Here is a 27773-nt window from a genome sequence, read left to right on the forward strand (position 1 = left end):
AATGATGGTGATGTATAACTAGCTTAATGAGACTAGGGATCTTAATGAGAGTAGGGATCTTAATGAGACTATGGATCTTAATGAGACTCGGGATCTTAATGAGACTAGGGATCCTAATGTGACTAGGGATCTTAATGAGGGTAGGGATCTTAATGAGACTCTGGATCTTAATGAGACTTGGGATCCTAATGAGACTAGGGATCCTAATGAGACTAGGGATTCTAATGAGACTAGGGATCTTAATGAGACTTGGGATCTTAATGAGACTTTGGGATCTTAATGAGACTAGGGATCCTAATGAGACTAGAGATTCTAATGAGACTAGGGATCTTAATGAGACTTGGGATCTTAATGAGACTTTGGGATCTTAATGAGACTAGGGATCTTAATGAGACTCGGGATCTTAATGAGACTAGAGATAGCACGAATGCTTGAAGGGAAACAACTCTTCATCAAAGATTGTATATAAGAATTAAAGAATGAAATGTCTTAACATTATTTCGTATATCTCTAAACTTAACTGTATTGCTGGGTTGTTGCTTTTTTTTTTTCACTTTATGTGGTAATAAAATGTTAGTATTATTCTACAAGGACATACAACAAAATAGGATTATTTTCCAGATGTCTAAGCAGCAGTCCTACATCTGTTCATTGATTTTTAAATGCCAATTTTTATTTTGATATACAAGCTGAACATTTACTATCGAATGCTATACAAAAATCGCTTTGTCAGTTCTCAAAAAAGAAAAATAATTATAGTAAATAAACTAAATTATTACACAACGCAATTAAGTGCGACTTAAGGTCCTGATTGTTGGTCACTATATCTAATAATTAATTTATTAATCCAATTTAGTCAAAAGAAAATATAACATCAACAGTTGATAAACAAATCACAAGACAATGACAGATCAGATCAATACACAATTACTCAATGCAAATACATTTCCACGCGAAAAAGTATTGACCTAATTAGTGATTTTATAATTCCATGAATTATCCTTAACTACACAGATGTATTGGTAAGTAGCCGTACCACTTAAGTTTTCTCTCCACTTGACAGATAAAGAGTTCGCATTGTTTCTAAATTAAACTTGTAAAGTGGATCTCTGAGAGAACGCGACTGATAAGGATTTGTTAATGCAAAACTAAGTTATTTAGACCTAGAAACCTGAGGAGAAAAAAATCTATGTTCATTTAATGTTCACACTTTCAATTTGGCTACGGTAGGTTAAAATTCACTCATGATTTTTCTTTGCATAGTTTAACTGGCGGATGGGTTTCTATCCGTCTATATAATGTCTGCATTTATTGTGGAAATTTCGGAAATTGTCCTGAGATTATTGATCATTGCACATTCCATTTATACGAAAAGTAAGAACAAGACATTGATAGTTTTATGCGTGTAATTGAAGTCACGTGACTCAATGCGTTATAACTGCCTTCGATACAACAAATGTTGTTTTTTTCCCCTACCTTGACAAGTACTGTCACTAATGCACTTCTGTGACAACTGCTTGGAGCCACAGGTGAGAGCTGGGCTCTGAGTGGAGACCAAGGTCAATGAGCTGCCCAAAAAAGCCCGACTGCCCAGTTGACAGAGCTAGTACTTCTCCCACAAAACCCCATACATCCCACAATGCAACTAATAGTCAGACCCTAATGCCATATTGTAGTTTGCATAATCCCCGCAGGTCAGAATGATACGTGCCAACAAAGAAGTGTAAAGTTTGATAAGCTTGAAATTAAAAAATGTCCTTGTTTATATACTAAAAATATTGACACACTATGCCAAAACAGAATAACACCAGATGTGCAATGTAATTTAGAAAAAAATATCTTTCAACTAGTCTTATCGTGACTTGTTTTCACATTAATCATTAGATCACTGTTTCAAAATGTTGAGTAAACAAAGGAAGGTAACTGTTGCTCTTGTATTTGTGTTGACTACCTCCCTTTGTTGTGCTCTCACGTCACAGCACGAGGAAGATGATGTGTACTACGTCAGACAACTTCACGAGACTTTAACCTCGAGCCCAGCAAGTCAAGCCGCACAAGTTAGTTTTCCAGATAGCATTCAGGGGTGGGCAAATTATGGTCCGCGGGCCACATGCGGCACGCCGGTGTATTTTATGCGGCCCGCGGACACCTACAGAAAGTAGGTGTGCTTATTCATATAAAAAATGCAAAAAGAATATTTTTAAAATAATTTTAAATATCAAAATAAATTATTGAAATTTCTGTTTCTTATCAGTTATGATGAAGAGGCTAAAGAAACATTGTTCTACATGCCATTCTAAAAAGTTTAAAGTAAATAAAGATTATTCTTATTGGCAATATTTCGAAACATTCAGTCAAAGACAAACTCAGACCAGTATTTATTCAATGCTATGAAGAAACTGTTGAAATTGTTGGTTGGCTTGTAACAAAAAGGCCAATGTAGCAACTGATCAGAAGCCCGTGCTTTGACTGAGAAAAACGGGGTTTTAATAAATTAAAGAACAATATCCCAACAGCAAGCTTTAAACGGGAAAGTTTGCGCAAAGTTATATTAATTTTCAAAAATAGTATTGACCCAATTATCTTAGTAATTAAATTTATCAGAACTAGGAGTCTTAACCAAGAAGTATTTGAAGATGGTGAAACAAAACACTCCGATGTTCGGTACCACAGTAGTATCCGCTGGCTTGGCAAGGGCAAGGTATTGAGAACAATATGGAATCTCAAGGAAGAAATCGTTATATTCCTTGAGTTGAGTTTGAGTTTTGAGTTTAGGCACATCGGCACAATTTAGGCCATGTCATGCCCGTAATCCTTTAAGGATCACTCTCCCTTTATATAACAAGGGCTAAATTCTATACAGTTAAATCATTAAAAACAAGGTCTATTCACAGTTAAAATAGTAAAGGTAGTAAAAATTTAATAATTTGGTTCCTTGAAGGACATTGAGTGTGACTTTGTTACTAATATTTCTTATAAAGAGTAGAAAACAGTCATGCTTTTCATTAGCGATATACCAATGGGTGGTTTGCACATACAATGTATGTGTGTTTTAAATCTTTTTAAACAAAGTTTTCCTACTTCTGAAGGCAAGCACGCGAAAACAGGTTTTGTCACTTTGCTTTGCTGAAAGGGGAAACTATTTCTAGTGAAATGGTAAAAAAAAGTACAAGACTTATTTGGATTTCTTAATTGTGGAATTGGAAAGCAAATTTTAAGACGAGATGGATTTGGAACCGGTTTTCAATACCCTCAGCTCACCATTTAGTGCAGAAGCTGAGTCAGCTCCAGTGGACATACTTCCAAATAAATTATGAGCTGAAAGAGAACCTTTGGGAGCTTTATGGGTGCCAGAAGCTGTATTTCCACAATTTCAAATAACGTTGCTCTCTCTACCAAGAGGCCCCTATAAGACATTGGCCCCAAATCACCCCAATAGAAAGAAAACTATATGGAGAGCTCCCTGATTTGGAAACCACTGCGCAGTTCATCTCATGTATTGGTCTAGTCATATGAACACTCCAACATAACAATGAGAACGATGAAGAAGAAGAAGAAAATACCCTCAGCTCACCATTTGGTGCAGAAGCTGAGTCAGCTCCAGTGGACATACTTCCAAGTAAATGATGAGCTGAAAGAGAACCATTGGGAGCTTTATGGGCGTCAGAAGCTGTATTTACACTATTTCAAATAACTTTGCTGCTAAACTTTCACATTATTTGGGTCCACATTTATCTGTGAACAATCTTTTTTTTTTTAATAAACAAGTGTAAGAACAGGTCGATGTGCTGACTGACTGTAATTTGACAGCAGTTACAATGATAACAACTATTAAGCTAGCGGTGAAATGTTGTAATGTAAAAAGACAATAATAAAATTTAGAATCTATATTCGCGAAATTCGTTTCAGAAATTGCTAAATCAATCTTGTTATTCCTCAAAGGAAAGTGCACAAAAATGAAATGTAAATGTGCAATGCAGTATAAATGTAAATTAAAAGACATTATACGGAGTTAGGAAGCTTTTTTTTCTAAGTTGTAAATACACATATATATGTGTGTGCGGCCCCAATTCCCAAAATTATTTTAATGCGGCCCTCGATAGAAAAAGGTTGCCCACCCCTGCCCTATAAAATTTAAACCATTATTGACATATAAGATTAAAATCATAGACGTACAAGAATTAAACAGCTATAGACTCATCTGATGTAAGCTTTAGTCATAAAAGAATTAAGAAATTATATAAATATAAGATTGAAACCATAGACACACTGAAATGAAACAATCATAGGCAAATAAGATTTTATCTATAGACGTATAGTATTCAAACCAGCGACAAATAAGATTTAAACACATCAAGGCCTTTTTAAGGGGAAAATGACTTTTATTTGGAAAAAAAGAGACAAAACATTGCTCTGTTTTTCTAAATGACTAAAGTTTCGTGGAGTATCTTTTAATGCTGATGTTTTTTCACACTCTGTTCTGGTTCTAACAAATAATTCTGTTCATTCCACAATTGTATGTGTAGTGACCCAATGAAACACTACAAGAAGACATGTCTTGGATGGCTGCCTGGTCGTGCGGTTTGCGCGCTGGACTGTCGTTCGGATTCATTGACGGTCGAGGGTTCAAACCCTGCCCGCTCCCATCCCCCGTCGTCCTGCGGGAGGTTTGGACTAGGAAGTAAACTATCTTCAACTCTGAAGGAACATCCGAAACATGTAAAACATTTTACAAACAAACAAACATGTCTTGATCCTAGGCTTAATTGAACAAGAATGACAAAACAGTTCACGATAACACAGTACACACACACACACAAGCTGGCCTGGACACCAAGACATTTTGACACAGATCAGTTCACAACACACAACAAAAACATAAATACACAACAGTATGTACTCAAAACGAAAGGATTAGTTAATTATTAGTAATTAAATGTAAAAAAAAAATGTACTTTTTATATGTGTAGTTAGAATCTCTATTCATCAAGTAAAATATATTTTGTGTGTGAAATTGCGTTGTTTTTATATTTAATCTCTGATTTACTAATTGCCATAATTTATGAATGGAACTGAACTGTGTGTTATCGATGCAGTTAGATAGATGATACAACTATGATTTCATATAGGGGCCACCTCTTAGGACATCAGGGAACTCACCTTTACCGCCGTGCGTTGTCCCAGAGGATGTTACTCTCCTCACGAGTTCAAGGTAACATTCCACTCTGTCCAACTCTTTCTCATTCGCCATTTCAATCTCTCTCTCTGTCTGTCTGTCTGTCTGTCTGTCTCTCTTTCTTCAGGGGTTCTTTTTTTTTTATCTCTCTTATATCTCAATATTCTCACTCTCTCTCTCTTTCTCACTCTCTCTTTCTTTCTCACTCTCTCTCTCTCTTACTCTCTCTCTCTCTCTCATTCTCACTCTCTCTCTCTCTCTCTTTCTCACTCTCTCTCTTTCTCACTCTCTCTCTTTCTCACTCTCTCTCTCTCTCTTTCTCACTCTCTCTCTCTCTTTCTCACTCTCTCTCTCTTTCTCACTCTCTCTCTCTTTCTCACTCTCTCTTTCTCAATCTCTCTCTCTCTTTCTCTCTCTTTCTCTTTCTCACTCTCTCTCTTTCTCACTCTCTCTCTCTCTTTCTTTCTTTCATTATGTATTCGTTTGAACTGATCACGTGAGTATGGAAAATAGATAGATAGATAGATAGATAGATTGATAGATAGATAGATAGATAGATAGATAGATAGATAGATAGATAGATAGATAGATAGATAGATAGATAGATAGATAGATAGATAGATAGATAGATAGATAGATAGATAGATAGATAGATAGATAGATAGATAGATGGACGGACGGACGGACGGACGGACGGACAGACATACAGACAGACAGACATAGATAGATAGAGAGAGAGAGAGAGAGAGAGAGAGAAACATCAGACGTCAAATCGAGAGAATAAATCTAGATTTGTTCAATGCACTGTCTACACAATCCCCTTACAGCAATGGTGTATCCTTCTATTGTTCACCTTTTTGGTGACCATATTATTTTAGTGCCGATTGAAGTCACCATTCAATGTCATTATTTGGGACTTGAACGCTAATACTACTCGTTAAATTACTTTAAACATACTGTCTGTATCTTGTATCTACTGGTTATATTTGCCCCATATAAACATGTATCCATTGCCTTAATGTATCCCTACCATAGTAGGTAATTCTACTTTCCACTTTATTTCCCAGCATGCCCAGCAACAAGAATTACATACCGGAAGTGGGGAACGGTCACGTGGCCACCGTGGTACAGAGCGACACCATTTTTATGAACGGGCTGTATAATGGGGCAAGCATTGTAAGCCACAGAGCCCGGATACCATCCACTGCCGGATACAACATCACATCCGTCACGCCCAGTGGATTCAGTCGACAATACAGTCTTGATCTTGGCCGAGGTATCTGTAGCGTTCTGATAAGTTTATCACAATATCTCTATTCAAGTCACACTTTCAGTGGTTCTCATTATAAAGATGGAAACTCCAGGAAACTCATGTTCTTGTTGTTCTTATAATTATCTTTTTATTCTTATAATGTTCTTTTTATTCTTATAATGATCTTTTTATTTTTATAATGATCTTTTTCATTTTTATAATGATCTTTTTATTTTAAAAATGATCTTTTATTTTTATTCTTTTTATTCTTATTATGATCTTTTTATGTTTATAATGTTCTTTTTTTTATGATCTTTTATTTTTATAATGATCTTTTTATTTTAAAAATGATCTTTTATAATCATCTTTTTCATTTTTAAAATGATCTTTTATTTTTATTCTTTTTATTCTTATTATGATCTTTTTATGTTTATAATGATCTTTTTATTTGTATAAAGATGTTGGTGTTCTTATATTGTTCAAGAAGAAATGAAAGATAGACCAATCGAAAACAACACTTAATAAGAAATTCCTCGCGCTCCATCGTGAATCATATCTAGCCTCAGATCATTCTTCTTCGCCTAACCGCGACGCATCTTTGGTGAAAAAAAATTAAGTTATTATTTGTGTTCTTCATCCCCAGGTATATTCACTGAGTCGTACACCTGGTCGGGACTGAATGTCTCCTTGAGGACCTACGCCCACAGGTTGTTCACGACCGTCCTGGTCAACGAGCTGGTCCTGGAGAGGACAGACGATAACACTACGGACGTACAGGTCACAGTGACACTCAACTCTGGACCACCCAGCGTGGATCTGACTCTAACAAATTTGTCAGAAGGGTAGTGTGATAGTTGTTAAAGATTCTAAGTTGAAAAAAAAGAAATACGAAAAAAAAATATCTTGTTTACTCCTTCCATTTAAAGATGAGCCTTAACCACTTTGCCTTAAAACCAAGATATTCATATTTCCAAAAGAAACTTCAGACCAATTCAATATTTAATATTACTTTATGAAGTTACATTACATAATTTCCAGAATATTAAATTGTAGAATAAGCAGCCTCGTTTTGGAGGTGGGCATTTTGCCCCAAGTTTGGAACAAGAATCACCCATTTGTTTATTTTTTCATTCTATAATTTAGAACTTATCTTATCTTATATAATACAGACGTTACTTCAAAAAAGAAGATGATTACGTCCTACGCGTCATGCATTTAGTCATGCATATTAACCAATGACTTAAATTCAGCCAAGTCACTGGTTTTCCTGGCTAGCTCAGGCAACCCATTCCATGCTCTAATAGCACTAGGGAAGAAGGAGTGTTTGTACAAATTTGTCCTAGCATATGGGACGAGGAATGTGCCTTTATCTTTGTGTCTTTCAGAGTATTTTATTAAATTTTGTTTTTGTATTTGAAGATTATGGTTCAGTGTTTTATGTATAGTTGCTACTTTACTTTTGAGTCTTCTGTCCTGAAGGCTTTCTAAATTTATAACTTCACAACCCTGTATTTTTAGATATTGTTTTTCTCTCAATCATTGTTTTATGAAATAATATGTCTGTATCAAAATTTCGGTTGTAGCCGGAGGGTAAATGCCAGTATTGCATACTTAAACTTGTTTTAATTATCAAATAAAGTTTCTTTATTAGCCTCACTAAAATGTGTTTTATTCCTACAGACTAGTTCATGGTCAAACTTTGGCAGCAGAGTTCAAGGATGTTGCCCCCGCCACAGAGTTCTATGTTCGAACTTCACCTTCTATTGAGGTTAGTTGACCTTTGGCCTAGATCTTCATTAATTGGCACTTTCCGTTGTGTCTTTTGCGATTATGTTTCATGTTTGTAAAATGTTTGACATGTTTCGGATGTTCCTTCAGAGTTGAAGATAATATTACTTCATAGGCACAAGCTTCCCGCAGAGCAACAGAGGACTGCAGCTGGCAGGGTTTGAACCCGAGACCATCGAGACGACCGACCGACAATCCAGCGCGCATACCTGACACCGATCGTTATAGTGACCTGTAATTTGGCAACGAGCTATTTGTCTCCACCGCCCACAGATTGTGACGTAGCGGGTCAGCGTCCAGGCCTTCTATGACGACTGGACTTGGCATACCGCACGACCAGGCAGCCGTTTAGCCTACGAGATTCTCCCTTCCATGTCTATGTAGACCACTAGTGCATAGGTCTTAAGCCCTGGTGTAACTAACACATATGTTACATGCAGATGTCATTTCATATTAACAAATTTCATAGCAATCTGGTTATTACTTTCTCAAAGAACTACAATATTATTAAATTTATTGCTTTTTTTTTTTTTGGCTGATCCTTTAGTCCCAGACATTTTACTGGATCTGCTAGAGATTTCTATATTTTGTTATATGTTTTATTCACAGAAATACAAAGTTTACATTTCCGAGTTTGTAAAAATCCCAGAGTGCTTGTAAACTGGCTCTTAAAAAGTTACCCTGACATCCATCATTGAATAACATTTATGTTAAACATCATGGTTTGGTAAATATCAAATCATAATGTCAATCGCAGAAAACGTGCCGCACATGTCTCGTGTGTCACACTTTGCCCACGTCGACAGTAAAACCATACAAAACATTCTACACACATACACACTTTATTCTGCATCCTTACTCAACTGAAATAATAATAATAATAATAATCTTTATTGTCCGTATGGAAATTTGTTTTACAATTTGTGCATTACACCAAACAAAAAAACATTATAACTAAAATGTAAACCAAAGTGTACATTCACACCAGACTCACTCATAATTTACATGTGACAAAGTTTATATCAGATTGTTCTTATTTAATGATTTGATTGCCAGGGGAACAAAAGAGTGTTTGTGTCTGTTATTTATAAACTGTTGTTATATTTGTTGTTATAATTATTATTTTTGTTGTTGCAACTCTAAGCGTTGACTGTCGTCTGTTTATTCAAGGGTACATTTAGTCTCAGCCCCAATGTCAAGGCCGAGTCATATGTCCGTCTGACAGTCATTGATGTTGACCTGGCCAGAGTGAATTCTGAATACGATCAAGGTACGCACATCAATGTTTGTGTTTGTTTGTTTGTTTGTTTTCATTTCTGACAAGACAGAGAGCTTTTTTTAACTCTTTCTCTCCGTAATTATTGTACCTCGTTTCGAAGGAATTCTTCATTTTGCTCATTACTATTTCACTCCCCTGTTATGATTGGGCTTCAATAACTTTGTTGTTTGTTATCAGAAAATGTTGTATTTGGTATAGAGTTAAAGGGAAAAGCATGACCTTTTTATAGGAAACAAAATAAAGTTTATAAAATTAAACATTAATTTAATTTAATGAGGTCAAATCAACGATGGTGTCGTCAATTAGGAGAGAAAGAGTTAATGAGAAAGTGGAGAGGTACAAAGTAGTGATAACCTTTATAAATTGTTCACATGATCACTCTAGTCCAGTGTTTCCCAAAGTGGAGAACGCGTACCCCCAGCGGTAAGGGAAGACTTTGGAGGGGGTAAGCATTGCACCTCATTAACTATGCCGGGTTTTTTTAATTATGTTCATTCTTCTCATAGACGCAAGGCGAGGGGTACTCAACATTTATAAAAGGTTACACTTTAGTCAAAAGTTTGGGAAGCACTGCTCTAGTCTATAGCACTTGCCTTAAAAACAATCCACCAGACGTAGTTTCTAGTATTAAAAAAAAAAAGAATATAGGGAGGATTCTAGCAATGGAATTGAGATGCTTCAGAAATGTCCTAGGTATCACCTACAAATATCTCAATACATAGAGATTCTAGCAATGGAATTGAGATGCTTCAGAAAGATCCTTGGTATTACCTACAAATATCTCAATACATACACAGAGATTCTAGCAATGGAATTGAGATGCTTCAGAAAGATCCTAGGTATCACCTACAAATATGTCAATACATACACAGAGAGTCTAGCAATGGAATTGAGATGCTTCAGAAAGATCCTTGGTATCAGCTACAAATATCTCAATACATACACAGAGATTCTAGCAATGGAATTGAGATGCTTCAGAAAGATCCTTGGTATCACCTACAAATATCTCAATACATACACAGAGAATCTAGCAATGGAATTGAGATGCTTCAGAAAGATCCTACAAATATCTCAATACATACACAGAGATTCTAGCAATGGAATTGAGATGCTTCAGAAAGATCCTTGGTATCAGCTACAAATATCTCAATACATACACAGAGATTCTAGCAATGGAATTGAGATGCTTCAGAAAGATCCTTGGTATCACCTACAAATATCTCAATACATACACAGAGAATCTAGCAATGGAATTGAGATGCTTCAGAAAGATCCTACAAATATCTCAATACATACACAGAGATTCTAGCAATGGAATTGAGATGCTTCAGAAAGATCCTTGGTATCAGCTACAAATATCTCAATACATACACAGAGATTCTAGCAATGGAATTGAGATGCTTCAGAAAGATCCTTGGTATCAGCTACAAATATCTCAATACATACACAGAGATTCTAGCAATGGAATTGAGAGGCTTCAGAAAGATCCTACAAATATCTCATTACATACTCAGAGATTCTAGCAATGGAATTGAGATGCTTCAGAAAGATCCTTGGTATCAGCTACAAATATCTCAATACATACACAGAGATTCTAGCAATGGAATTGAGATGCTTCAGAAAGATCCTTGGTATCACCTACAAATATCTCAATACATACACAGAGAATCTAGCAATGGAATTGAGATGCTTCAGAAAGATCCTACAAATATCTCAATACATACACAGAGATTCTAGTAATGGAATTGAGATGCTTCAGAAAGATCCTTGGTATCAGCTACAAATATCTCAATAAATACACAGAGATTCTAGCAATGGAATTGAGATGCTTCAGAAAGATCCTTGGTATCAGCTACAAATATCTCAATACATACACAGAGATTCTAGCAATGGAATTGAGAGGCTTCAGAAAGATCCTACAAATATCTCATTACATACTCAGAGATTCTAGCAATGGAATTGAGATGCTTCAGAAAGATCCTTGGTATCAGCTACAAATATCTCAATACATACACAGAGATTCTAGCAATGGAATTGAGATGCTTCAGAAAAGTCCTAGGTATCACCTACAAATATCTCAATACATAGAGATTCTAGCAATGGAATTGAGATGCTTCAGAAAGATCCTTGGTATCAGCTACAAATATCTCAATACATACACAGAGATTCTAGCAATGGAATTGAGATGCTTCAGAAAAGTCCTAGGTATCACCTACAAATATCTCAATACATAGAGATTCTAGCAATGGAATTGAGATGCTTCAGAAAGATCCTTGGTATCAGCTACAAATATCTCAATACATACACAGAGATTCTAACAATGGAATTGAGAGGCTTCAGAAAGATCCTACAAATATCTCAATACATACTCAGAGATTCTAGCAATGGAATTGAGATGCTTCAGAAAGATCCTTGGTATCAGCTACAAATATCTCAATACATACACAGAGATTCTAGCAATGGAATTGAGAGGCTTCAGAAAGATCCTACAAATATCTCAATACATACTCAGAGATTCTAGCAATGGAATTGAGATACTTCAGAAAGATCCTTGGTATTACCTACAAATATCTCAATACATACACAGAGATTCTAGCAATGGAATTGAGATGCTTCAGAAAGATCCTAGGTATCACCTACAAATATCTCAATACATACACAGAGATTCTAGCAATGGAATTGAGATGCTTCAGAAAGATCCTAGGTATCACCTACAAATATCTCAATACATACACAGAGATTCTAGCAATGGAATTGAGATGCTTCAGAAAGATCCTTGGTATCACCTTTATGACCATATCACAAGGTCCTCAGGGCTCGCAAAGACCTTCCTTCAGGGAACAGTACCAGGAAAATGAAGAAGAGGAAGACAGAGAAAGCGATGGAAAGACAACATGAACGAATGAACGAACCTGTTATTGAAAGAGATTCTATCCGAGTCAAAAGACTGACAGGAATGGAGAAATATGGTAAACAGATCATGTGAGGTGCCCCAAGCTCGAGATATGTGAAACTGAAGGTGGAGAGTTAATGGTCACTTTGACTTACAATGACCATCATGCAGACCAGATTTTCTTAACAAAATGAAGTATGCATTTTTAATATACCATGTTGATTTATACTGCCATGCCACTGTTAACTATATACAGTTACTTCAGTCTTATAGCCATGGTCAATGATACTGCTCAATCTGTTTCATTGTTATTTCTATTTTCAAAGCGGAAGCGGCCTTTTTAAGTGGACAACTTTTGAATCTTCACGTAAATGAATGGAACAGCATTTGGCAAAAAGGTCGGATTGACGTGAAAGGGGATGTAACTATTGCAAGACACAATTACGGCACTTTGTATTATTTACTTTCTTCTCTCCCTTCGAATGGCAATCGCAAGGACTGGCCATTTATTGGATTATCTCCCGGTGGACTAGCACACGGCATTGAAGGAAAGGTTAGTTACGTATTTACTAAAATATTCACTTGTAATGCGTACAATAAACTATAGCAGGGGTTCTCAACCTGTGGATCGCGATCTCATCGGGGGTCGAATGACCATTTGCGAGGAGGTCGGAAAATTTAGTTGATTTTTGACTCATATTGAACGGAAGTTGTTTTCTTTATTGAACGGAAGTGACCGATTAGTGACCAGTAGATTTTATCAAAAAGACGTGCCGCGAGTTTAATTTAAGTTGTTGTTTTTTTCCGCCGTCTGCAACTGGCGCCTTCGACAGAGGTCACGCTGCAACTGTCCAAGGCAAGGGCTTTTACTCGGGTCTCAAAATTAGCAGACGATTTTTTTCCTCTATATCTGTGTGGGCAAAATGGTTTTTATAACGTTGCCTGAAGCGCCTCTGTGGACACTGTGGTTTACATTTAGCCAAAGCAGTTGTAGTGGTCTGCGCCATTCAATTTCTACAATACAAATAAAACTGTAAATTATTATTATATTGCTTCTTTATACTCACGTATAGCTCCCATATTCCCAATAGCATTTCAAGGTTATACCGGCTTGCCAAACGGTATTAAAAGTTGTAATAAAAACAGAATTTCGCTGGTGAAAAACCTAAACTCATATATCAAAATTATAGAGTTATACATGTATAAACAATGTGCCTATACAAGTTTATTATAGTCTGAACTAAAAAAGACCGTTTCATGATCACAGTATGGATTGTATTTTTTTAGGATTACTACGGTCACGTATTTTGGGATCAAGACACGTGGATGTTCCCACCAATCGCATTGCTTCACTCAGACATCGGGAAGACCATTGTAGAGACCAGAACGAAAACCCTGGCCACTGCCAGGATGTGGGCCTCGGCCACCGGGTACGATGGCGCACGTTACCCGTGGGAATCAGCGTTTACTGGTAAGAGTTTGTTCACGACTGGCGCTACATATGTGTCTACTCCCCCGGCCCCCCACCTCAAAGTGGTAAGAGACGAAACGTCCAATAACAAAATACTTATTAGATCAACTGTATGTTTTCTATAAGGCAGCGGTTCTCAACCTTTTATGCTCGGCGACCCCTTTTTACACCCCCCCCCAACTCTGCCGCGACCCACACATACAGCAATAGAAGAAAAGACAATAACAATTCATATTTTCGATGGTCTTAGGCGACTCCCTGGCAAATCGTCAATCGACTCCCAAGGGGGTCGAGACCCACAGGCTGAGAACCCCTGATATAAGGAAACGAGATTTTCAAGATTTGCTCAAAGGAACAGAAAGAGGAGACAATACGTGACAATGTTAATTATTCAGCTTTGCCGCTGTAGATCAAATACATTTTTATAAAAAAAAAAAAGATAAAAGCATTGAATTGATAAATATTTATTCAGACATAAAAAAAACCGGCATCATCCCCCCTGACAGGAAGTCACGTGATTTTATGACTTACTCATAAATGAAGCAGACACACGCCATACTTCCGGTATGTTTCTGTTGCTGATCAATCGTACCTAGTTTCGTCTGGGCTGTACACATTTTTGGAGTTTAAAAAAAGAAATAGGGAAGGGGGAACTATGGAGTCCTTAGGGTGAAGGCCGTTAAAATAACTGACCAACGTAATTCTTGCTTAGTTAAGTTTTGCTATCACTGGCTAACTGATTGAATGTCTTCATATTTTTGTCTGTTTAAAACATTGAGTCAAAAGAGTGTCAGTAGTAAAAATACCACCTTCACCTATCCCTTAGCCTTCTGAACCTTTGGGACACTGCACATGATCTGTTGAACCTCGTTCTCCATTCCTGCCTTTGCCATGGATAGAATCTCTTTCAATGTCAGGCCCGTCTATTCTTATATGTTGCCTTCCCATCGCTTTTTCTATCTTCCTCTTCTTTTTCCTGGTACTGTTCCCTGAAGGAAGGTCTTTGTGAACCATGAGGATCTTGTGATATGGCCATAGAGTTTTAGTTTGCGTTTTATTTTTAATTAGTTAGGAGGTGATCGTTGGTGCCAATCGCTGTGTTAATCTCATTTCTAATCTCTTCATTTGTAATGGCGATCCTTCTGTAGCATCTCAATTCCATAGCTAAGATCCTCCTGTCTAGTTCAGCTTTCAGCGTCAAAGATTTGCATTAAGAATGTGGCCGTGGCTAGTGAGGGCGACCGTCTGATTTTAGTGTCGAGGGCTATGCCTTTGTCTTACTCTGTTGTTTTGAGATTTGCAAATGCTGCTGCGGACTGCGCAATTCTGGCCATTTTAAATTTTTGCTGTTGTTTTAAATTGTTAAAATTATTGGTCTATTTATATACATTTTAGTTGTAGATTTGAATCTTTATTAAAAAGTGGCCCCGCTAAAGCAAACGCCAACTTTACCTGCGCTGTTAGTGGACGAGAATGTTTATCCGGAATTGGGCTCTACAGTCACATACAAAAGTGGTCTATGAGATGAAACAGTCTCGAACCAGAGCCGTACAACAACGACTGAAGGAGGCCAACAACAACGTTTATTAGCAACAGGAGAGAGAGAGAGAGAAAGAGAGAGAGAAAGAGAGAGAGAAAGAGAGAGAGAGAGAGAGAAAGAGAGAGAGAAAGAGAGAGAGAAAGTGAGAGAGAGAGAAATAGAGAGAGAGAAAGAGAGAGAGAAAGAGAGAGAGAGAGAGAAAAAGAGAGAGAGAGAAAGAGAGAGAGAAAGTGAGAGAGAAAAAGAGAGAGAGAGAGAGAGAGAACGAGAGAGTGAAAGAGAGAGAGAGAAAGAGAGAGAGAAAGAGAGAGAGAAAGAGAGAAAGAGAGAGAGAGAGAAAGTAAGAGAGAGCGAGAGAAAGAGAAAGAGGGAGCGAGAGAGAAAGAGAGAAAGAGAGAGAAAGGGAAAGAGAGAGAGAAAGAGAGAAAGAGAGAGAAAGGGAAAGAGAGAGAGAAAGAGAGAGAGAGAAAAAGAGAGAGAGAGAAAGAGAGAGAGAAAGAGAGAAAGAGAGAGAGAGAGAAAGAGAGAGAGAAAGAGAGAGATAGAGAGAGAGAGAGAGAGAGAGCGAAAGAGAGAGAAAAAGCAACAGGAGAGAGAAAGAGAGAGAAAGAGAGAGAAAGAGAGAGAAAGAGAGAGAGAAAGAGAGAGAGAACGAGAGAGAGAGAGAGAGCGAGAAAGAGAGAGAGAAAGAGAGAGGGAAAGAGAGAGAGAGAGAAAGAGAGAAAAAATGATGTAAAATGTAATACATAAAACACTGAAACATAATTTACAAATACAAGACCAAAACCTAATAAAATTCTCAGAAAGACTCCAAGATAAATGTACATTTCTTATTCCATATGCTAGGAAAAATGCATACAAGTGCTACTTCTTCCCTAGTACCGTTAAAGCATAGAAATGGGCTGCCTGAATCAGCCAGGAAAACCAAAATACTTAGCTTAGTGACACAGATTAACATACAAAACTCTGTGGCATTTTTTGTCTTCGGAAATGGTGTTTAACTTTAGCAACTGCTTGTGTGACTAAAGAGGCCAATCCTTGATACACAGTTACGGTCACAGGTTGGGCATATGTAATCACCAACATGCACATTTGCTTTCAACATGCACATTTGCTTTCAACATGCACATTTGCTTTCAACATGCACATTTGCTTTCAACATTCACATTTGCTTTCAACATGCACATTTGCTTTCAACATGCACATTTGCTTTCAACATGCACATTTGCTTTCAACATGCACATTTGCTTTCAACATGCACAACTAGGTTGATATATAAAGTGCGTAGGACTTAATTATCTCCTTTTTTTGAAGAAGAATATAGATAATCCCTTTCTTTTCTTTCATTATGGTTGCTATTGTATTGGATTCCGAGAAATTAGTTCTTACATCTATAAAGAACTGATCCGTGGTTTACATACCATACAGTCTATGAATGCTTTGAGTTCATTTCAACTTCCAAAGTTTGTATCTTTAGGTCTTGAGACATGTCCCGCTATCCCCGTTGGAGTCATGGAAATCCACATCAACGGCGACGTGGCCATGATGGTGCGTCAGTACTGGCAGCTGACTCAGGACACTGAGCTCATGGTCAACGGATCAGGGGCGGATATTGTGTGGGACACGGCCAGGTACTGGGCCACACGGGTGGCACACAACACCACCGACGACTCTTACCGTATACTAAGTAAGTGGATCATGCATGTCTCTAGCTCACTGTTTCCCTAACTGTGCTTCTCAAAACATTACGGTTCCACGAGATTAGATGTTCCATGAACTATTGGAACAATGAACTAGTAGGCCAACACTTGAATTATTCCAAAGTATGCAGAACAGAAAAACTATTTTTTTTACCTCTTCTCGGTAATGAAAAAACATACTACATTAACATCTTAACAGAGATAATAGCATCCAAAATTCGGACTCTAATTTGAAACAAGCAAAATAAATAAATAAAACTTATCTAAAGGGGGAGAATTTCATCCTTCAAACTATATCTACCATCTAAATTATGTAAGCCATACCACGTTATTTCCCTTATTTAATCTCAAGCAAAATAATTAATTACCAATATAGCGCTAAGGGAACTAAACCCAAACAAATTTAGCAATATCTGAGCATACTGAAGGATTAGTTTCCTTTGTTCCTATTAAACAAAATATTTTAATTACCAGTAATTAATTGTCTAATTGGTTACTTTTTAAAAAATAGATTCATGTCTTATCTATGTCAATAAATAATTGTGGGAAATTTCAACTTGATTCGAGAATGGATGTGGGAGAATTAACTTGTGCACAAGTTTTACCAGACAGAGTTGATATAAGCTTTGCAAACAAGGCTACAAAGACCAACTATACAACTATCACTAATCGAATATATCTGAAGAGTACCACACAATTTTAATACAGAATAAACGCAGTCATTCTTTTGTCTTCAACAACCTATTTGTAAGCTGGGCGATATTCTGCATTATATTGTAACAAAGTCAAACTATAGAAACAGGCTTCATGCCAGACCAGATATTGGAATTTAGCTTACCGATTTCGTGCCAAATATCAATGTTAAGCTCTCAAAGAACACAATGCCATCAAGGTCACTGTACCTAAACTTTTCTGATGCTTAGGTCTGTACATTTTATTATAGTTTTCTACTTCAAAAAAGAATTTAGAATATGGTTTAATTATTTTATTGAAAATAAATGGGAAATAATATGACCTAAAAAACTTACGAATTGGTTCTGCTAAATTCTCCGATAATTGGTTTTAAAAAGCTGCACAGGGACATTATATTTTTGCGTTTATTAGCCCAGTACATCTGGTTCAGGGCTAGCTGACAGGGCAGCTTTCTTTTCCTCTTGATTAAGGCCGCATCGTTTCTTTTGCTCTCAACGAGGATCGCCCCTGCACGCACAGTCTGTCTCCTGCACTTCGGTCTTTGGCTATTTCTTCCCACATACTTTCGTAGATGCCTGTGGCTCTCATGTCTCGCTATAGGTTAGTGAATAGTAAAATGTGTACCCCAAAAAGTATGTTAATTATTTTCATTCGCTCCTGTCTATACAAATCTCAATAAAACTAATTTCTACGTTGCATCCCAAACTCTCTCCCCAGATGTGATGCCTCCAGATGAGTTCCACTCACCTGTCAATGACTCGGTTTACACGAACAGCATCGCGGCCATGAACCTTAAATTCGCCAATCAGCTGGCGTCTTACTTTGGTCAGGTGAGGTGATTAGGAATTTAGCATATGGCGTTTTGCGTTGTACCATGAGTTATATCATATTGAACTAGATGTATGTGTTTTTTCAACCGCATAAAAGTGCATGTATTTGAATGCTACAGGACAAGGTGGGCTCGTAAGCTTGGGCCACCTCATCTAAGAGAAGAAATACTCCGACACTGAAGTTTTCCAACCACGAGGCTAAATATATTTCGACGCTGCTGATACCCAACAGTGATAGGAATTGATTTTCGTTTGCACCTTTCATCTGGGGCACCTTTCGTCTGGGGCACCTTTCATCGGAGGCACCTTTCATCTAGGGCACGTTTCATCTTTCGTTTGGGCACCATTATTCTGGGGATTCTTTCGCCTGGGGCATCTTTCAACTGGGGCACCTTTCATCTGGGGCACCATTTCCTCGAGTGTTCAAAAGTTTTGCCGTAGGTTTAGTTGTCCAATGTTGTTGTTTTTTCTCTGCCGGTGAACGGGGTGATGTCTGAGCTGATCTTTAAAGGGTAACTCCGATGGTTTTGACAATTTTTGATATAATATGTGTTTTGATTTATAGATAATGAATATATTATTCTTTTTTTTTTATTTGCAAGAATAACTTAGTAATTGATGTTTTTGTGACATAATTTTTCTGCGCATCCAAAACAGTCAGATTTTCACTGAATTTCTGTGTGACGTCACGACGGTGCACTCAAATCCTATTGATACTCATTGATAGGGAGGCGAAAAAGAAATTATCTTTGATAAAAAAAAATTTTCGTTATTACATCATTAAAATACTTTAAAAGAAATTTCTAATGGTGTATAAATTATGACTGTATGTTTGACCGTAATAAAATTATGATTTTTTTGTGCTGTTTCGACCTAACATTGGTTGACATGGAAAAAGTGATGAGAGAGCTTGACGCTGGCTCAGCCGGCGAGACACACCCCCAAGGTCAAAAGTTAAAAAGTTGGAATTGAGTTTCGTAGACGATAGATCTACTTATTAAATAAGAAATTTAATAGTAGATCTAGTATTCGTAGTAAATTTCTAGCTCACAAATCTGATTTCATTTATATTTATGAACTTCAGTTGTTTAAAATGTCTCAGTAGTATCATTAATTGAATTCTTTGGCCTGGAAATCCAATGTATTGTTGGTACTGCACCTGGTATTAACTTCAATTTTTTTTTTAAATCCCATTTCCACAGCAATGAAGTTGCTGAAACAGCTTCTCTCAAAATGGTTTGAGCACAAACAGGAATTAGCTAATGCCTTTGTAAAATATTTGCTCTTCAGGCGAATAAATTTTCCCTTTAAAACTTCATCTCTTGGAAACAAATGAAAAGAGACACTAATTTCTGTATCAGCATACTTGCTGATTTTATCTTTGTGATTGGAACTACTGCAACAAGCTGAAGAACAATATTTAATTTTCTTTAAGTAGAAATAGAGGTTTATAAACAATGACCGATTATAAATCAACGTGGAGACTAGATCTAGCTGTGAAGCGTAACAATAAATGCGATCCGATAGGTCTAGATCTAGACTAGAGAGTTTAGGTCTAGATCTATATTTAGCCAGCACCTTCGTGACGTCACGTTTTTAAAAACTAAAAACATCTCGCAGAATCCCGTTTTTTGGGGGGCGTGGAGAATTTTCTGTCTAATTTATTAAATATAAAATTTTCCGAGCATTTATATAAAAAATGATATAATGTTTACTATTACAACTTTTTACGCAGAATTTAAATATGTCAATAACTAAAATTTGAAAAACTATCGGAGTTTCCCTTTAACGCATTTTCGAGAGAAATATCTCGGATAGGTAAAATATCTTTGGGACCCATTTGTACTTAAGTTAGCCAGGTAACTTGGTCTGTGGAGCTCAATCTCCTGAAGGTCATCCAACCATGAAGATGTAGATATGCTTGTATTCATCCAATACTTTATTTTGTTTAAGGCGCTGTGGCTATTTGCTAAAGTGCTAGGCTTCCAAACCGTTGATTCTGGGTTCGAATCCTGCTGAAGACTGAAAATTTTTAATTCGGGCTCTTTAGAGCGACTCTGAGTCCACCCTGACATTAGTTGGCGAAAATTAAAGGCGGTTGTGCTGGCCACATGACATGCTCGTTAACCATGAACCACAGAAACAGATGACCTTTACATCATCCCCCCGTAGATCACAAGGTCTGAAAGGGGAACTATACTTTATGTTATCCAGTCCCTCTAGTCTTGTATCTTACTTTTACTGTTGATGTGTCCAGCCAGAGAACACGACCTGGTCCACCATCAGCGACAAACTGAGGATTCTGTACGACCCAGTGCTGGACTACCACCCAGAGTACGACGGCTTCACTTTGAATGAGAGCACCAAGCAGGCGGATGTCGTCCTCTTGGGGTTTCCCCTGATGGCGGCCATGAACGAAAGCACGCGTAGAAACGACATGATCAATTATGAAAAGGTAACTCTTACATGTCATTGCTACGGGAATTTCCAAACATTTGTTGTGATGCAATGGAGGCTTATGGGTTTTAACATAATCTTTATAGATAGGCTTTACACGCAAACTAATTCACTCACCAATCAAGGATTTTCTCACTTAGATTAAATTAGTTTAACCTAGTTTGTTTCCTGCAAGGCGCAGTGAAGACAATCCTTAATTCTTTTTCTGTGACTTAACTTCTTAAGAGACGATCCTTTCTCATGTAATGAGAGTATATAGAGGTCAAACCTTGATACACAGCTACGGTCACATGTTGGGCTTGTGTATTCACCAGGCGCATCTTTCTACTTCTGGTATGTAAGCCATCTGCAATCCAGAACCTTTCTTTATGCTCGCTCTCCATGTGGATCTATCCAGTGCCACTTTTTCCCAGCTGCGAGTGTCGATTTTTAAGAGCTTCATGTCACGTTTGTATACATCAGTAGACCTTAAAGTGGTCGAACAGTGGCTCTCCTGACTTCTCTAAGACCACATTACAGAATGCCTGGTGAAAGCCGACCTTGTGGCATTCTGATAACACGACCCAAGTCAGCCAAGGCGTGTCCTGCTATATCTAGGTACAGACATCGTCTAATCAGAATAATGATTTTAGGTGCAAAACTGTGTAACATACTATATTTTGTTTTCAATAATACATTGCCTAAACGCATTTCACTGATAACTAAACGCATGACAGTCAAATCAGGTTTTTACCATCAGTTAATTGGAGCAGCCGCTTATCTAGACCGAATCCTATTCTTTACGTTTAATGTTATTTGCAAATTATGTTCAATCTAATCGGCGTTCAGTGGTCTAGATCAGTGATGCCCAAAATACGGCCCGCGGGCCAGATCCGGCCCGCGACGTGGTTTCATCCGGCCCGCCGAAACGTCAGCACGAAGTGTAGAAAAAATCTCCCCTTTTTTTTAAAGAAAATCTGAAAGGGGAACTTTAATTTTTTTTTACGTTAGGGCCTTGACCTTGACCTAATCTTTTTTTTTTACGTTAGGGCCTTGACCTAATCTCTGATGGATTGGTACCATGACATTTAATATGTGTGCGTTTACGAAATGGAAGAGCCGAAGGAACTACAAGTGGACTCTGAATTTAGAATCTACCAGGAAAAGTGAACGGATCTTAACTTACTTGTAGTACGTGATAATAAGCCAGCATATTTGTTTTATTAAGACACTAAGTCTGTTTAAAAAAACAAAGCATATAATATAAATGGGTGGTTTCCAGATCTGGCAGCTCTCTATATATAAACTTTTGTTCTGTAAAGGAGAGGGGAGGGGTTTGGAGCCAGTGTTTTGTTAGAGATGCTCGATACAGTATGCAGCTTTAAAGGACTTGGTCGGCATTATCTGGTGATGCTCCACAAGGGCTAATCTCACTAGTCCCTATTTTAGACTTCCGGAACATGTGTTGTCTCATTCTATTGTGTAGAAAGTAATCCGAAGTATGTAAATAAAAAAACTTTTATAAACAATATGTCGGCACTATCCAAAGAAATGTCTTTCTAGACTTGGCCAAATTTACCAACTCTTACCTGGTCACGTGAACAAATAAAGATCACGATGACCTGATAGCTAAAAAAAAAAACGTATAGATGTAACATCGAGAAAATCAAACCAATTATCATGATAGTGTGAAGATGTAAAAATAATACTTTATTAGCACATTAAAAAAAAAACAGATCTTAAAAAAACATTGTTAACTTAGATGTTTAAATTAAAGCCGTTCCTGTTATATCAGACTTCTTACAAAATGCAGGTAGGCCTACATCAAAAAACCTAGATCTAATTTTTTAAACTGTTTATTTTTCAAACTTGGCTTAAACCAGAAGTTGTGCTGAACAGGTCGATAAGAAAAAAAAGAAACATTGTTTGTAAGGAGATGACGATTATTCGGAGATGAAGATTATTTCTGAGATGAAGATTATTTCTGAGATGAAGATTATTTCCGAGATGAAGATTATTTCCGAGATGAAAATTATTTCTGAGATGAAGATTATTTCCGAGATGAAGATTATTTCTGAGATGAAGATTATTTTAGATATGAAGATTATTTCTGAGATGAAGATTATTTGTGAGATTATTTCTGAGATGAAGATTATTTCTGAGATGAAGATTATTTTGGTGATGAAGATTATTTCTGAAATGAAGATTATTTCCGAGATGAAAATTATTTCTGAGATGAAGATTATTTCCGAGATGAAGATTATTTCTGAGATGAAGATTATTTTAGAGATGAAGATTATTTCTGAGATGAAGATTATTTCTGAGATTATTTCTGACATGAAGATTATTTCTGAGATGAAGATTATTTCTGAGATGAAGATTATTTTGGTGATGAAGATTATTTCTGAGATGAAAATTATTTTAGAGATGAAGATTATTTCTGAGATGAAGATTATTTCTGAGATGAAGATTATTTCTGAGATGAAGATTATTTTGGTGATGAAGATTATTTCTGAGATGAAGATTATTTTAGAGATGAAGATTATTTCTGAGATGAAGATTATTTCTGAGATGAAGATTATTTCTGAGATGAAGATTATTTTGGTGATGAAGATTATTTCTGAGATGAAGATTATTTCTGTAGTTTGCTAATTGCTATGGATCAAGTCTGATTTTCATTTTAAAGTTCGTTGAAATGTGATTCTGTGTTTAACTATAGTTCTATGCAAAAATTTAAAAAATTAAGCTGCCTTTTCAGAACTTTCGATCTGTAGTGCAGATGATGTAAAGGTCATCTGCTTCTGAGCCCCCCCCCCTCCCCCCCCCCCCTCCCCGTGTTAACTAGGGTGTCATGAGGCCAGCACAAAGACCAACCGTCTTTTCTTTTCCACAAATAATGTCAGGTACCCATTAGAGCTGGGTGAACTCAGAGGTGCCCTAAAGATCCTGAAATTAAAAAAATCCCAGTCTTCACGAGTATTGGTAAATTCAGCCTTTTTGTGTTTTATAGTGAGACCGAGGTCTGAACATGCCATTGAAAAGTCACTGACAAGGCTCAGTAGTTCGATTTCGTAGCTGGCATTGAAGGCACAGTCTTCACAAATAGCAGGATTCTTATTATCTGTTTAATATATATAGCCTTTCGTATTACCGTTTTTAAATTCACAGCCGTAGAATCTTTCAATCTTCTTGTTTTTGATTTTTTTTTCTCCTTGTTTCCATGATTTAAATTTTTTGCAATTTATTACTACCAGTTTTAAAATTCAAATAATTTTTATTAATTTTTTCTTAATTTAAGATTGGTTTGTCTCCTGTTGACTTGTCAATCTCATGTGGTCGCATTGATTAAGTGCTATTAAATGATATTTAATTTCTATTATAATTAGTATTATAAGTATTAAGTATAGATTAATCATGTTTCAAATTTTCTCTTTAATCCTTTATGATTTAATGTTTGTGAAATGTGAGAACTTAAAATAAACAATAAGCCCACAAAAGAGGATGGAGGGCCCCAAAAAAAGAGACATTTAAAGCCCAAAAAGAGGCCTAAGGCCCAAGGATTCCTATGATGACAAAGCTAAAATTGAATAGCGCAAATTCTGAGCTTTCCTTTAAAAAAGATAAAAAAAATTAGAGCTAAATAAATCTTTATTAATAACATTGCATTAAGATTAGGTCATAACACCAGTGACTTTTCCGACACCAAAATATCCATTAAAGTGGCAACACTCCTCTTGAGTAACAAGGTCAGAACGCAATCACAAAATAATTATATCATAGTTCAAAATAATGCCCACTGGTCACCCCAAAGACTCAAAACAAAGTGACGATTGAACACACAAAAAAACAGAGACTTGCGGCTGCAGTGGTCCCCGCACTTTCATAGGCCCCAAACTGATTCTAGTTGTAAAGTATTAAATTATAACTTATAACAAGGTTCCCGTGGCCTCCTGAATTTCCAGGAGCTCCAAGAAATCTCCTGAAAAAAAATAGACAAAATTTTTCTTTTGGGGTGTCATTCAATAAGATAAACGCCAATCCATCGATAAAAAAAAGGCGTTGTCTGATTTCAATTAATAAAAATGTAATGCAAAAACTAATTTATTTTCTAATACACATCTTACTTTTCACTTTTATCCTTATCCCTACCCCAGAATGGGCCCCCGCTGAATACGTTTGGCATAGAGCCGGCTCTAGCTAAAAGTGTCTTTAGCAGCAACCAACTTAAGCGTAGAAACGACTGAACTGAAATGAAAGAGTTGGCTGATTGTTTTATAGTTTTCACATTTTTTGAATGTTTGTTGTGTGTTTCAGACCACACCGACAGGGAATGTTCCTGCCATGACATGGGGAGTGTTTCTTATAGGTTGGCTTGACCTAGGAGACGAGGTCAAGGCCGCGCAGCTCTTCCACAGATCTGTGCTTAACTCTCAGGAACCGTTTCTGGTAATAAATAGCTCTCATTGTGATGTTTCTCAAATAGCGCCGATTTAACGTCATCACGCGCTCACAGTGGCTCACACACACACATTCACACATACATACAGACTAATGAGTAGGCCTACATATGCACAAACACACACTCAAACACTCAATTAAGTTGCAATGATACATAAAAAAAAACGACCTAGAATTTTCGATTACATAAACTCGTAGGCGGCCCCAACAAAATGGCGTCAATGAAACTCTCATCTAAATCGTATTCATAGCAGTGACAACGGATGGACCTATTATTAACCAGTGAAAATTTATGGACCTATTACGCGTGTAAAAGACAATCACCTTTAATTATTTTATTTATTTTATTATTAATCAATGAAACTCATAGACGACCCCTGTGGGTAAGTCGAGCTGAGACGTTACGTTAAATACATAAAACCGAAGGAGATTGAGCGCGAATCATCCATTAACACTTAGAACATTTAGAGAATAGAACGGATTGCCTGAATCAGACAGGAAAACCGATGATTTGGTAGAACGTAAGGCTCTAATGAACATGGACATAAACATGGACATAAACATTGACATATGGATACACGTAGGATGTAATGTCCTTTTTTGATGAACGTAGACACCAGCAAGACATAAAAGTATCTTTGATCTACTGGCCTGAATTGCACAGTCTACAGCAGCACTGACAAAACTCAAAACAATCTGGACAGACTGATGCGCTCCCTGGTCATGGCCACATTGTTATATGCTTGCGAATCTTGGACGCTGACTGCAGAGCTAGAGAGGGGGGTCTTAGCAATGGAACTAAGACGCTACAGAATATATATGAGTGTGTGACAGCAGAGAGACAAACAGATAGATAGATAGATAGATAGATAGATAGATAGATAGATAGATAGATAGATAGATAGATAGATAGATAGATAGATGGATGGATGGATGGATGGATGGATGGATGGGCGGACGGACGGACGGACGGACGGACGGACGGACGGACGGACAGACAGACAGACAGACAGACAGACAGACAGACAGACTGACTGACTGACTGACTGACTGACTGACAGACAGACAGACAGACAGACAGACAGATAGATAGATAGATAGATAGATAGATAGATAGATAGATAGATAGATAGATAGAGAAAGAGATAGAAAAAGTGTGTGTGTGTGTCTATATTAGTGTGTTTGTGTATGTGTTAATATATAATTTTTTATATAGGTATGGTCAGAAAATGCTGACGGAACAGGGGCGGCCAACTTTCTCACAGGCATGGGCGGCTACCTACAGCTTGTGCTCTTCGGCTACGGGGGTGGCAGGATTTACGACCACATGCTGACCTTCAGCCCCGTCCTCATCAACGGAACATCAGAGGTCAAGTTCACGGGCATCGACTACCGCGGCAGCTCTTTCGACCTGACCTACACATCCGATAACCTGACCTTGACCCAGACCGCCGTGTCTCCAGGTCACCTCGGCCTGGAAGTCAGACTTGGCGATGCTGGCGCGTGGCAGAAACTTAAAACTGGAATCGATTTGAATGCAAAGAGACAAAAATTTCAAATTCGAAACGCGGAAAATTAAATTGTAGGTAAAATACAACAAAATAGCAACTCTCGTGAAGCTAGTATTCTGTTGTAATTAAATTGTAGATAAAATACAACAAAACAGCAACTCTCATGAAGCTGGTATTCTGTTGTAATTAAATTGTACATAAAATAAAACAAAATAGCAACTCTCGTGAAGTTGGTATTCTGTTGTAATTAAATTTTAGGTAAAATAAAACAAAATAGCAACTCTCATGAAGCTGGTATTCTGTTGTTGTGAAATAAGTTAATCTTCAGTTCTATACTGAACCCTTAGTTATAAGTTAAACCCTAGTTCTTTATAACACTCTTAGCTCTGAGTTAAACGTCAGCTCTATAGTTTGTTTGCGTGTTCATTGTTAACTCTTGTCTCCAGATATCACAGCCCCCCCAGCCTCTCCTCCCATCTTTTTTCTCTTACTAAGACGTCATAGAATGTAAATTGACTCTCGGAGTCACTTTTTTTATAAATACGTTTTCAAATTCTTATTTCACTTTTATTTTCTGATTTGTTAAATTGTAAACTATATTATTATTTTCAGTAAACTATATTATATTTACCAATTATTTATCTCCCATTCTAGTACCACTTTTAGTTCAAAAATAATTATATTAAATTCCTTCTAATTTAAGATTTTTTGGTTCATCATCATTTTAGGTTCAATCACCTTTAATA

General features: G+C 37.0%; 1 protein-coding gene across 2 annotated transcripts; it reads left to right on the forward strand.

Annotated features, from left to right (window-relative positions):
- The first annotated feature begins 1066 nt into the window (after nucleotides 1–1066).
- On the forward strand, nucleotides 1067–27729 carry LOC106054488 (protein-glucosylgalactosylhydroxylysine glucosidase-like). Of its 2 annotated transcripts, XM_056022628.1 has the most exons (15): nucleotides 1067–1226; nucleotides 1885–2057; nucleotides 5130–5212; nucleotides 6244–6452; nucleotides 7072–7270; nucleotides 8109–8196; nucleotides 9387–9486; nucleotides 12715–12941; nucleotides 13676–13859; nucleotides 16877–17086; nucleotides 18510–18622; nucleotides 20880–21077; nucleotides 25373–25504; nucleotides 26733–27102; nucleotides 27286–27729. In XM_056022628.1, exons 2-14 carry the CDS (start codon nucleotides 1899–1901, stop codon nucleotides 27093–27095), a joined length of 2265 nt encoding a protein of 754 aa, XP_055878603.1. In that variant the 5' UTR covers nucleotides 1067–1226; nucleotides 1885–1898; the 3' UTR covers nucleotides 27096–27102; nucleotides 27286–27729. The 2 variants fall into 2 exon arrangements, with proteins under 2 accessions (XP_055878603.1, XP_055878602.1); XM_056022627.1 differs by lacking the exon at nucleotides 27286–27729 and having other exon boundaries at nucleotides 26733–27134.
- Nucleotides 27730–27773: the final 44 nt, after the last annotated feature.

This window comes from Biomphalaria glabrata, chromosome 3 (assembly GCF_947242115.1).
Source record: "Biomphalaria glabrata chromosome 3, xgBioGlab47.1, whole genome shotgun sequence".
Lineage (NCBI taxonomy): Eukaryota > Metazoa > Mollusca > Gastropoda > Planorbidae > Biomphalaria > Biomphalaria glabrata.